The sequence below is a fragment of the Zootoca vivipara genome, chromosome 4 (assembly GCF_963506605.1).
Source record: "Zootoca vivipara chromosome 4, rZooViv1.1, whole genome shotgun sequence".
NCBI classification, from domain to species: domain Eukaryota; kingdom Metazoa; phylum Chordata; class Lepidosauria; order Squamata; family Lacertidae; genus Zootoca; species Zootoca vivipara.
Window position 1 is genome coordinate 47,634,613 of NC_083279.1, and position 12,752 is coordinate 47,647,364.

General features: G+C 40.0%; 1 protein-coding gene across 1 annotated transcript; it reads right to left on the bottom strand.

The window, feature by feature from the left end:
• Window positions 1-705: 705 nt before the first annotated feature.
• Window positions 706-12,710, bottom strand: NDUFV3 (NADH:ubiquinone oxidoreductase subunit V3). The gene is made up of 4 exons (XM_035116167.2): window positions 12,589-12,710; window positions 9,820-9,913; window positions 5,412-6,284; window positions 706-2,527 (listed from the first exon to the last, which is right to left on the bottom strand). Exons 1-4 carry the CDS (start codon window positions 12,706-12,708, stop codon window positions 2,361-2,363), a joined length of 1,254 nt encoding a protein of 417 aa, XP_034972058.2. The 5' UTR covers window positions 12,709-12,710; the 3' UTR covers window positions 706-2,360.
• Between the last annotated feature and the right edge of the window lie 42 nt (window positions 12,711-12,752).

Genomic DNA, 12,752 nt, shown 5'->3' on the forward strand with positions numbered 1-12,752 from the left:
CAACACCATGCTCTAGCCGACTGAGCTGTTCATGTTAAGGAACATTGTGAATTTTTGACACTCATGTATTTTGTAGACATAGTACAGTGTTGGTCAGGCAGTAGTACAGCAGACAGTAGTTTTGCTGAAACACACAAAGGTTTAATATAAAGGAATATTAATTCATGTTGGTAAACTGCTCTTACGTACAATAGATGAAGGCTGAAAGCAAGTTTGTCCCAGAAGGATTAAAAATCACCAGAGGCTACTTTAAATTTCATACATGCATGAACATAGTGAGGCATGTGAGTTGGGGGGAAGGTGGCAATGAGGCTGTGTGTGTTTTTCACTCTAATTTCTTCTTTAACAGCATTTTGTTGTTTTACTTTTAATTAATTAGAATGACATTCATTTTATGTCAAGTTTTGCCCATCTGGTCAATCCTATTTATCTCCTGCTGATTTTGATGGAAGATCCAGACACTTTCTTGCTGCTGGCAAGTTTGGATGGAAAATACCAATCTACACAACTTTTAAAGGTATTCATTCTACTGCCCTCCAAGGGAAAAGACCTGCCAAATTTCAGAGAGAGGAACAAAAAGGGTGCCTGTTTTATAGATAATTTTAAAAGGCACAAAGATACCCAGCCAAACTTCTATTTAAAATGCCATCTATTTTTAGTTTAAGTCCAGAACTCCAACAGGTGCTTACAGAGTGTAAATTTAAAAAAAAAAAACCAAGGGGATTTTTAAGACTTAAGGACCAATGGTCCAGGAACATTCCCGAGCCTTGGAAAGAAGAAGCTGAACAGCCCTCAGTTTGCTTAACCATTAATCATAACTTGCCACATTATTCAGACAAAGTACTGTGGTTAATCTGAAATATGGGAAATTTAAAACAAACCAACTTAGTAACTATGGTTTGAAGTTGGCTGATTTGAACAGAACTATTGTTAATGTTAACCACATTTTGTTGGTCCAAATGAAGCAATAAACCAGTGTTAGACAAAACTGGAAGCTTCTAATCTCCTCCCAATTGTGCAGAATTGGAGCATGCAAGCTAATTCCGGTTTTAACAATAGTTTGTACAACATGGAACAATGAGACACAAACAAACATGGCCGTTGTGTAAGTTACCTCAGGCATGGTTGGGGAGGGGAACAGAAGAAAGGCAAAGTAGAGATATAAAATTTAAATGCTAAAGGAACACAGCTCTAAAATCATGTCCATCTCTCTCAACACATAATGCATCTTATTCACTTGCTGACACATGAACAGTTGTAGACACATGCATGCAAGTTGGATCCAGAGGTAGCCATGCTTAATGTAGACCTGCTTTTTCATGCAGATGTGGTATATGTTGTTGCTGTTAACGTTGCTGTCTGATCTTTGACCACAGTAAAGATAAATTGATTGATTGACCCTCTAAAATCAATTGGACTTCAGTTAGTCACAACCAACTTATCCCACATATTTCAACAGGTCTACTCTAAGCTCGAATAAAGCTGCAGTCCTAACCCCACTGAATTCTATGGGATGTATATCAGAGTATGCCTAGTTAGGATTGCAACCTAAGCCTGGAGTCAACTCACATATGGCATCTGCTTTGCTTTCAACTAATAATGAAACACTTCAAATTAGTCCCACTAGGCCAGAGTTATAGCTACCTAAAGCTATATGTGGCTAGCAGAGTCAACTAGCTAACTTCATATTCTTCTTCATCTTGGTCTACATATTTCTAAACACAAGCAAAAGAAGTTTCATTATATTAATTTTTTAAAAAGAAAAAATGAAAGTGGAGTTTTAAAAGAGGTTTTTCAAGGGTTTCCAGAGGTTTAAAGCAGGCATCCCCAAACTGCGGCCCTCCAGATGTTTTGGCCTACAACTCCCATGATCCCTAGCTAACAGGACCAGTGGTCAGGGATGATGGGAATTGTAGTCCAAAACATCTGGAGGGCCGAAGTTTGGGGATGCCTGGTTTAGAGGGTGTTTGCAGGCTTTTTAGACAGTGTTTCAAATATATGCATTTCACATAAATGCACGATGCCTCAGAACACAACTCCCCACATAAGCTGGGAGTTGCCTGTATTGAGAATGCAGTATTATTTGCCTTATCTATTTGAGTTTAGTCTCAATTGATAGGTGATCTGAATGGATTTCCTAAGCAGGGATTTTCTAGATAATTTAAGCAATGCAAGTGTGCCACTGAGAATACACAGTGGGATATTATTGTTAGAACTAAAACCTGATTTTGTAACTTCTCAAAGGGGCTCCGTGTGTTTAAAAAACTGACAGCCAGCAAACTCATTTGCAGCACTTTAATTGTAGCATGGATATTCCTTCATTGTCAGAATTAATTTGTTTGTGCATTTCCACATTTGATTCAATGTCGTGGAGATACTCTCCCAGATGATGGCTGAGGCAGCCTGAATTTTGCAAGCTGAACGTCATAATCCACAAAGGTATATGATGTATAATCATGGTGCTGCAGATTCTTGTAGGTAGACGTGTCAAATGTTTCTGGAGCAGTTTCAACTGGCGGCTCGGCCTCTATGAGGAGAAAATATACTTGTGAAATCAGAGATAAAATAAACACGACATTATTTCTGACCGAGTCAGATTTCTCAGACTGTCACTGGAAACAGCAGCTAACCACTGATATTTTATGAGAAATAAAAAATATACTTGAATTTTAGCATGTAGCAATCAATGCCTTAAGTTACATAAAATAAAAAGTACACATCTAGCTGCAACTGATTTTGCGAAGGTTAGTTTCTTTCTTTTAATATTCTCAGTCAGGAAAACTAATGCCAAGATTCAAAACAGGAGCATGTGCGTGTGAGACTATCCCACACATGTAATTCAAGCTTCATTGTTGATTTGTATCACAACCATTCTCACTGTTAGAGTGTCTTTCTCTGGCAGCAGAAGTGCTGCTGTGAAAAACAAGAAAGCACAGCTCATACTACTACTAATTAATAATAATAATAATAATAATAATAATAATACCTTGCCCATCTGGCTGGGTTTCCCCAGCCATTCTGGGCAGCTCACAGCACTGGTCTCCTCTGCACATCATGTTCGGTTTTGGGATCAAGGGCTCAATGGTTGAATTTTTGCAGATTTTGAAACTACTCCACCATTTTCTACTTACAATGGAGTATTCAAAATCAAAGAGTTTGCTTTTGAACCTAAATCTAATTAAAACTTTATGAAATTTATATTAAAAAGATGCTTGCCTTTCGCCTCCCTCAGAGGAGTATTTAGCTCTCTATTAAGTTCACAAAATCCATAAGATGTTCGTCCTTCAATAAACTTCTACAAAAACATTACACCATGAAACACAAGACTGGTGCTCCTTTAGCTGTAACATAAAAATTCCTAAGGAAGCACCTCCCAAATTGAGAAATTGAAGACTATTAGGACCACAACTAGTTTATGACTTGATATTTTACTCAACGTTGCATTCTCAGTCATCTGCCTTTAACAATGAGCAATGTATATTTTTAGATCATTATTTTTATTTTTATTTTAAGATATACAGAGTCCCCTCTATGCTCTGTATTATGCCTTGGTCGGTAGGTGGAGGACATAGAAAATAGAAACAGCAGAAAAGCTTGCACCTAGTGTTAGAGAGGCAAAAGATTTTGTGCATAGCCAAGCACTTGATTGACAATGGGAAAACTCAGCATATGTTGCAGCCTCTTCCTCTGAAATCAATAGGACTTTAAAATGTTTATGCCCTGTATAGAAACCCACACCATATTTGGCTTTTAGTTACACTGACATCAGCATGAAGTGGTTCCACTAACTTCCACTGAATTACAACTTGACAATTAAATACGGCCTGCTTTAAGGTTTCATGTTTCACCAATCTCCCCTTCCTCCACGCTTAATTGCAGTTATCTCAATTTTTCCTGGGCTACAACCAAGTAGAAATGAAAGGCTCAAAGCATTCTCAGTGTATCGTCTCGACAATGCTTCTTCTATGTCACCACTGCCCTCTGCTGGATACACAGAAGCCCAAGCATGTGGGAAGCTTCACAATAATGGTGTGTGAAGGATGTGAGGGCTGTGACATCGGTCACCCCATTGATCGCCAGGGTTGATTCGGCTGATCTGGTTGGCTAGGAGGGTGTCCCCTCCCTCCCAAAACTGTGCGCTCGGTGGAAGAGGACGACCATCCCAGATAGGAGTGTACCGTTCTTCGGTCAAGGGTATACGATAGCTGCGCTCCCCTGCTACAACCTCCAAACAAGCTCAAAGTCCACAATAATGGTGTGTGTAAAATTAGCACTCAATTAAATAGTTTCTTCCAGTAGGCTTCCTTACTTTTCATGCCATGTAGAAGTCACCTTTCAACTGGCTTGAGTATTATTTTCTCTGCCTTGTAGAGTGACAAATTATTGGGGAGAAATTGTTTTAGTTAAAAAAAAGATTTTTAAAGAACAAGATGAGTGTTCTACAGAATACAAGACAGAGAGAGAGAGAGGAAGGACATAATGAAGAACATGGTTTGAATGGGTGAATTTATCCAGTCTTGAACATATTTGGGGGGGGGAGGGGAGAGAGAGAGAAGAACCGATTTCTTGTTAGGTTTCGGTGTGTTTTGAGACCAAAGGGACTTCCTCCTAGTCTACAAACACTACAAGACCAAATGTGTACGGGAGTTCCGATAGCAGAGATATATTACTAGGGGAGAACATGTGAGAAAGGCATGTGCTGTGAATGTCCCTTGTTGCTAATGCTGGTTTCCAAAGCAATATCTTTGGTAGCCTGAAGGCAAGAGCGTCTCCATCATTCCTCTAGTGCCAAAGCTAACTTTTGTTCCTTGTGATCGCATCAGCACAGCAGAGCCGGCTTATGCATCTTCTACAAGAGAACTGTGAAAGAAGGAAATAGACAAGAGTCAAGAGTACTGGAGGAACAGACAGTCCCAGCAGAAAATCAGCTGTTAAGCCTGAGGGCAAGCGCTGGGCAGAAAGAGAAAGAGACTGCAAAATAGATTGCTCAATAGCCTCATTGTGCTTCTAGCAAAAGGGGGCCAAAATTCCGATTTTGATAAGGCAGCCTATTTGCACTCAGCTCATTTTGGCTTTGAAGGACCTCCCTTCCTTTTATTACCTTTTAAGTATTTCAGATGGTTACAATCATTGGTACAGAAGAATGCTGTGAAAACACGTATGTACTGCTTTCTCCCACCAACAGTCTAAAAGCCAAGGAGGAGAATCAAAGAAAAGAAGAACTAGGCAAAGAACGCATCAGCAAAGCAGAAAAGTCTGCAAAAACAACGGCATTAAGCTCTAGGAAAGAGCAGAAGAGATTCCAGAATGTTTTCAATAATGTCAGTACTCAAGAGCACAAGATATTTGCTCATAAGCAGCCCTCAGCCCCAACAGCACGTCAGTGTGGAACAAACAAGATAAAGTGATACCCTGTATAGTGCTTTGTTGTTCAGTCTGAACTCCTGCTTCCAGGGCAATCTCCTCCTTCACTGTGGTTTCTGCCGCTGGCACTCTGCCATCCAAAACCTCTCCTTGTGGCACAGCAGCACTTCTTCCTTGCATGTCAGTCTTTTGTGCCTCCTTTGCCACACTTCCCCCCTGTCTTGGCAAAGTCAGATTTTGAGCTGCATTTTGTTGAGGCACTGACTGAGTTCTAGACAATATACTTGAAGTTGCTCCAGGGGGAGATGCTTCAGGGAGAGATTCCTCCAGCTGCTTAGCTTTGTCTGCCGGCCTCTGACTCTCTGCAACTTTTGTTCCAACGTTTGTGCTCTTTAAATGAGCTTCTTCGTGTCTTCGGTTTGTGGCAGACTTTGACAAATCTGACCATAACAATTCGTCACCGGCTGTTGTCTGATGCACCTCCTTTTGATGCACGGGGATTTCTGTGAATCCAGGACTATAAGGGAGCTTCTCAGCTGCTTTGCCTTTGACCTGCTCTTGGGGAAAGTGTTTTTCACTTGTTATCTTTGCTTTCTTCGTTCTATCACCAGAAGAGGGGGGATCTCGACTTGGAAATGATACTTTGGTTTTTATGGTATCTTTGAAGGCGGAATCTTCCTCATCAGAATCAGAGCTAGAATCTGACTCAGAGCTTGAGGAAGAGGATTTCTCTTCATCTCCCTTCTTCTTCTTCTCCAAGCCTGCTGTTGAGGAAACAACAGACTGTCCCTCAAGACAAGGAAGCTTTGCTCTCTGAGGAAATTTTACCACAGTTTTCTTAGCCAAGTGTTTCCTCAGATCTTCATCTTTTAATTTTACAGCAGCATCAGGCTTAGTGTTAATTATGATCTCACCTTTATCTGCAAATTGTGGAAAAGAGGAGACAGCTTTTAAACGACATTCAACTGTTGTTTTCACACACTCCTTTGGTGCCAATTACATCTACAAAATGGCAAAGAACAATATCATTTTGGAACAGACCCATTAATATGGAATTCTACTTAATAGTCGTGAAGTTATCGGGTATAAACACCAGTCTAGAAGCTCAGTTTCCATTACACACTGCATTTCATATAAAAATGTCAAAAAGTGTCCTTTGCTTGCAGAAGTCTCTCACAGGAACATGAAGATTATTTCCTCCTCTTTGTGCCACGCTGCCTGTGAACATCATTTTATCAGAAACGCTCTGTTTCAATTTCTGAAATGTGGATGAAAACACTTTCCTATCTTCTCGAGTGCATTGGGAAGAGCACACTTAGCAGTGTGAAGAGTATATTTAGCACTGCAGTATCTAAGTACCTCAACTACATTCAACACATTTTGTGAGAAATTTATTCAAACAAACTTTCAACAGCAGCAATATAATCTGTTGGGAGTGCGATCCGATCCTCCTATTTTATGGTTTTACATGGAAAAGAAAACATTTGCCTTTTTCAGTATTTGTTTGTTATGCAGAATGCATATTTTGCCTTTCAGTAGTGCTTCCTAGAGTAGGACCTTCCCTTGTACTCAACATTCAGAAGCATTCTGCCTTTATACACAAGTTTAACCACCATTTATAGACCTATCCTACAGCAATTAATCTATTCTTGTTAAAAGCCACCATCAGTATTTCTTGTGGCAGCGAATAGCATACATTGGTTATATGGCAACCTCTCTTGTTCACTATTAGAAATACTCATCAATGAAAAAGATGTAGTGCTTATGCAAGACCTTAAGGAGACAGAAGGAAGATTTACTGGCCAAGGCTCCCCCGATATGTTTTGCAGACTTCATGATCTAGGAAGTGCACCCAAGATTCCTTGAAGAAAAGGGGAGGACCACATTTTCTTTTGACTCCTCTGTAATATGCTGGGTGTATTTCCTTGATTTGTTACCAGTTGTCTGAGCACCAATTAATCACAGAAGGTAGTATTTTGGAATCACTTAAGTATGTGATCATAATGCAGGGAATCAGTATGTTTGGATCTTAGGAATAGTAAAATTAATTCTATTCTAAGTTGTTCTCGCACCAAGAGCACTTAACAGAAACCTTAGCAGAGAGTGCCAAAAGACATTAAATAAGCAAGACAGCATAAAACTAAGCCATGGTAGTATACATGCTATGAAGTTCAGACAGCTAAGAAATAATGAAATCATCAACATGGAAATGAAAACTGACCATCATTAAAGACTGGGAAAAACAGGACATTACTGTATTTAAAAGCATGGTAGCAGAATTATTCATTTTCAGATTATTGATAAGTGAAGTTAGTGTTGAGAAAATTAATTAGGGACTGAACAAAACTTGTAACTTAAAAGTCAATGGCCACATTGCAGCTACTTTCTAAGTAGCAACATTGAGAGCACCACAGTTCTCCACACTTAATTCTTGCACCCACACATACTCCTCAAGTGCTACTGAATTTGCTCCAGCTGAAGAATTATCATTGTCATTGATAACCAGACTGATTTATCGTAAAGTGGTTTTCAAAGAGCTTTTAAGGATGCAAAGGATGGTATGAATAACAAAGGTGCTTACACTCCCGTCAGAGGAAAATACTAGATACCAAACTAGCATTTTCAATTCCACTAGCATCAGAAAAGCAACATCTGCGTAATTCCATGAATGACACTCACGAGAAATTGTTTTCCTTCCTCAGTGCAAAAGAACAAGTATATTGCACACTCTTCAATCTAGAATATGCAGACTACTCCACCACAGCATGAGGAGCCCCAGGGAAAAACCAGGATGTGTTTTTTCCCCCTGTGTCAGTTTTTACAGGTCACTCTAACAAATTTGAGGAACCAGGAATAATAAAAGGTGTTATAATTCCTTTCAAGGAGGCAAGACAGGGAGTTTACAGCCCAAATACATGTACATTTAACAGGACAAGAGTAAATTTTTAAGAGTGTTAAAAGAAGAAAGATACATGTCAATGGTTTTCTGCACTTTCCAAACTCTAAATACTCTTTTGTATGTTAAGATACCCTAGGAATTACAAGTTAATAGTTATAACAGAGTCTGCAAGAACAGAAAGTTTAGGCAAGCACAGCTACTAAAAAATACCAAAGATTGCACAAATAAGCCTGGATTGTGTGTGGACCCTGCCGTTTGTATGGAAGCAGTCTAAATTCAGTGGGCAGTAACATACAACAAGGAAAATGTGTTAAAAAGCTTAAATATACTGGGTCAAAGAGAATCAAACTAAGGTATTTGAATTTCCCTAAAGTAACATTTAAGAATGGCAGATGAGACTACGGGAGTGGTACAGTACCCTTCTCAAATTGCAGAATAGAAAGTGATTTTGCTACTGTTGGTCAATTCCATCAGCAACTGCTAATAAACAATCAAGGAACCCAATAGTAGGGATTTTACAACCAAATGTGTAAGTTTTATATGTATATATTCTGAAACCTATTTTAATGGTTTAAAGGTTTCACATCTTACCGTGTTCAATAAAGCAAGCCCACTCATGTATTTCACAAACAACCATGTATCATTATTCCCATACGTTGTATCCATCTTCCCTAAGAAAAACACTACTGAGGGACTCCCAACATTTTGACCATAACCTTACATTTATTGGAGCTGGTAATGCTGTTAAACATTCCCCTGAAATGATACAGGTGAGGCATGTGATGAAAATTTACTGCAAATAAATAAAAATCCAATGAACTCCTGGGAATGGGATTGATGTAGTGAGAAATGTGAACTTCATCGGGTTGGCTTATTTCCTTGTGCTCTGCTTTCCTGTCTTCCATTTGTTAGACATCATTAAACTCTACAACAGAGATGAACCTAGCCCTCCTGGAGCTGTTGGACTCCCAACTCCCATCCGTCTCAGCTAGCAGAGTAACCCTGTTCTAATGGCTAATTATAGAAAATGTTCCCACCCCCCTAAAATATCTGCCTTCTGTCTATTATACTGAAATTGTTAAATGGAGTTTAATAGGTTGACAGCTGCAAGTATTGCTGCTTTTAATGTTTTAATCCAGGCATGGCCAAACTTGGCCCTCCAGATGTTTTGGGACTACAACTCCCATCATCCCTAGCTAAGAGGACCCGTGGTAAGGGATGATGGGAACTGTAGTCCCAAAACATCTGGAGGGCCAAGTTTGGCCATGCCTGTAAATTAATCTCTTAAAAGTTCTTAGAATAATCCAATTATTTTAGAAATAAACCTTGATATTTCAGGTGAACAACCTGTGGCATGCAATCTTTAAAAGTTGCTTTACAAGTCCTCCACAGAATACCTAGAATACGGTAATAACCACTAGATACAATTTTAAAAGTCTGAATCTTAACATTCTGCAGACTATTAAAACTAACAATAGTTGATCAATATTGTTACAAAATGTTATGCAAACCATCTTATAACTTGCATAATTAACAAAAGAGAAAAGGTACCTTACTTTTTTTGGAGACTTCCTTAGCATCCCCTGGTTTGGTGCAGAGAGAAACAGCAGGAGGTACACTTCGAAGCCCCCATGCTTGCAACTTAAAAGTCTGTAAGGATTAGAAAGAAGTAGAAAATCTGTAATACCCGGTAATTAGAAAGACACTTGATTTAATAATGTCATTTATAATTACCCAGGCTACAAAAAGTATAAAGCACAATGTAGACAAATATGACTAAAAATTAGGCATATATGTACAGCAGTTGTGATAAAACAGACCACTCACTCCCTGCAATTCCTTCCAGAGCATAAACTGTGCAAAGTAAGAAAACTAAGAAATCTGAAACGTCTTAACTAACAAAAGGCTATGTTGCTACATTTGTACCAACATTTGTAACAACAACTATTCACACAGAACATGCACAAACTTTTAGAAATATAAAAAGACACCCTTACTCTCAAACAAATATTTGTACTTCAGGTCCTAGGCATATATATCAAATGCTTATGCATACCTAGTTTTTTCCAGCTTCACTTAAAGGGACATAAGCTTGGTACAAGTAAATGGACTTTACTTTCAAATAAGGGTTTTGACACAGCTCTGTGCAGATGAAACAGGTACAGTGCATATAAATGTTTATTATTATTATATCTGGAAATGGTTACGGATGCCTTGCAATTAAGTGGAATGTTAAAACTTGGTGCTAGCACACTGAAGTGTGCTTCTTTCTCCTGCTCCAAATACAGAACTGATTGATAAGTGAATGTGATGTACAATTTGGGGTGCGGGTGGGAGAGAATGAAGACAACAACAATATACACCTTCTGCATCATTGTAGAATATTACATTAATGTAGGTTAACATCTAATAAAGCCACCATGCCTTTTGCCTGGGCTGTAAGGAACTTTATTATACCAGTGAAGAAATTATTGGTAGTCCAAATGTCTAAAAGTGGCAAGTATGTCACTAAAGAAATACTCACTGCAGAATTTATAGCCTTAAACAACTAGAAGATTTAAAGCTTGCATCACAACAACCTATAGTTTCTAGCACCTGTTAAACAGGAATATGAACACAGGCTAACCATAAAAAAATTCCTTCAGTAGCACCTTAAAGACCAACTAAGTTTTTATTTTGGTATGAGCTTTCGTGTGCATGCACACTTCTTCAGATACTAACCATGTCAGGCTAACCATGTCAGTACTTGCACTACTATTATTTGGTTTGTTGACTGCTTGTTACTCGAAGGTCTCCAAGTGACCTACAACTCTGCTATAACAAATATGTTATACCATAAAACAGAACAACCAGCAACAACCCCCATAATAGCCACAGGAAGCTTTGGCAGCATACTAATAACAAGCAATATCATCTTAGTCTGTCAAAAGCCTGGGACAAAAGCTAAGCCTTTGCCTGGTGCCAAAAAGATGTCACTTAGCCTCCCTCAGAAGGGGACCAGCAGAAGAGCCTCAAAGATCTATGGGTTTCTTGTATTGGGAGAGGCATTCCAGAAGATAATGGAGTCCAGATCAGGAAAGAGCTTTATAGATAAAAACCATCACTTTGAATTGGGTTTGGAAGGATGCAGGCAGCTAGCAAATTTGGAACAGAATTGGTGTTATATTATCTGTTCTTATAGACAAATTCATGGCTATGTTCTCTCTGAATAGCAGTTGCTTTGAATCACAAATGGGCAGAATGTTGTTGTGCTCATGTCCAACTTGCAGGCTTCCCTCAGGATTCTGGACTATAGCTGTGCCACTGGCTTGATCCAGTGGGCATGTCTTCTTGTTGTTGTTGTTTAGTCGTGTCCGACTCTTCATGACCCCATGGACCATAGCACACCAGGCACTCCTGTCTTGCACTGCCTCCCGCAGTTTGGTCAAACTCATGTTGGTAGCTTCGAGAACACTGCCCAACCATCTCGTCCTCTGTCGTCCCCTTCTCCTTGTGCCCTCAATCTTTCCCAACATCAGGGTCTTTTCCAGGGAGTCTTCTCTTCTCATGATGTGGCCAAAGTATTGGAGCCTCAGCTTCACGATCTGTCCTTCCAGTGAGCACTCAGGGCTGATTTCCTTCATGTTGCCTCAAATCCATCACCAGTTGGGCAGGCACATTCTGAACTAACTCAAGCTCTGAACATTTTCAAAGGCAGCCCCACATAAAGCATACTGCAGTAATCCAGACTTCAGGTTACCAGAGTATAGATTACTGTAGCCAAGTTATTCCTATTGGATAGGTTTGCAGATACGGCACTAGCCTAAGCTGATAGAAGGAACTCCATGTGGCGGTGTGTGTGTGCAGGTCCCACCAAGGCCTCTTGGGAAGTTTAAGATTTAAGGTTATAAAAGCAAGAGCACATAGTCACATGCTCTGGCTTTGCAACCAGAGACCCTTTACCTACATATGCCAGGCTGAATTTGAGATCTTTTGGATGCAAACGTGGATGCAAACGTCACCTCTGAGTGACAGCCTCCTCCTTTCACTATCAGTAAAAATGCATGATAGCGTGAGAAGCCAAAATCAAAGACGCAGCTAAGAGTTTCCCCATGAAGTTACAGCTAAAACCCTACTGGCATCATCTTAGGAGTAAGTCCCACTGAAATCAGCAAAACGTACTGCCAAGTAAGCATGCACTGACTCAAGCAGCACAACCCGGAAACGTCAGGTCAAATCCTGACACACACTGTTATAATAATCCACGGGCACAAACATTATAAACGCCACTGTGGCGACGGAGCGGCCAGCCCGAAAGCGCCTCTCGGATCTTCACCCTCGGTTACCTTGAGCACGGCAGTACGGCCGCAGGAGATTAGCAGAAACGTCGCCATTTCGGCGTCCCACCCAACCCCGTCCCTGCTGCAACCTCCGCCCAGGAGGACAAAGGTCCCGCCTCCGCGCATTTCAGTCGGGATCTTGCTCCGCCCACATTTCCTGCAGCATCCAA

Coding starts and splice junctions, on each gene's coding strand:
- NDUFV3 (XM_035116167.2), bottom strand. CDS start 12,708: ATGCGCGGAGGCGGGACCTTTGTCCTCCTGGGCGGAGGTTGCAGCAGG. Junction 9,914..12,588: donor GCCGTACTGCCGTGCTCAAG/GTAACCGAGGGT, acceptor TAATCCTTACAG/ACTTTTAAGTTGCAAGCATG. Junction 2,528..5,411: donor ACAACAAAGCACTATACAGG/GTATCACTTTAT, acceptor TTCTCCTCATAG/AGGCCGAGCCGCCAGTTGAA.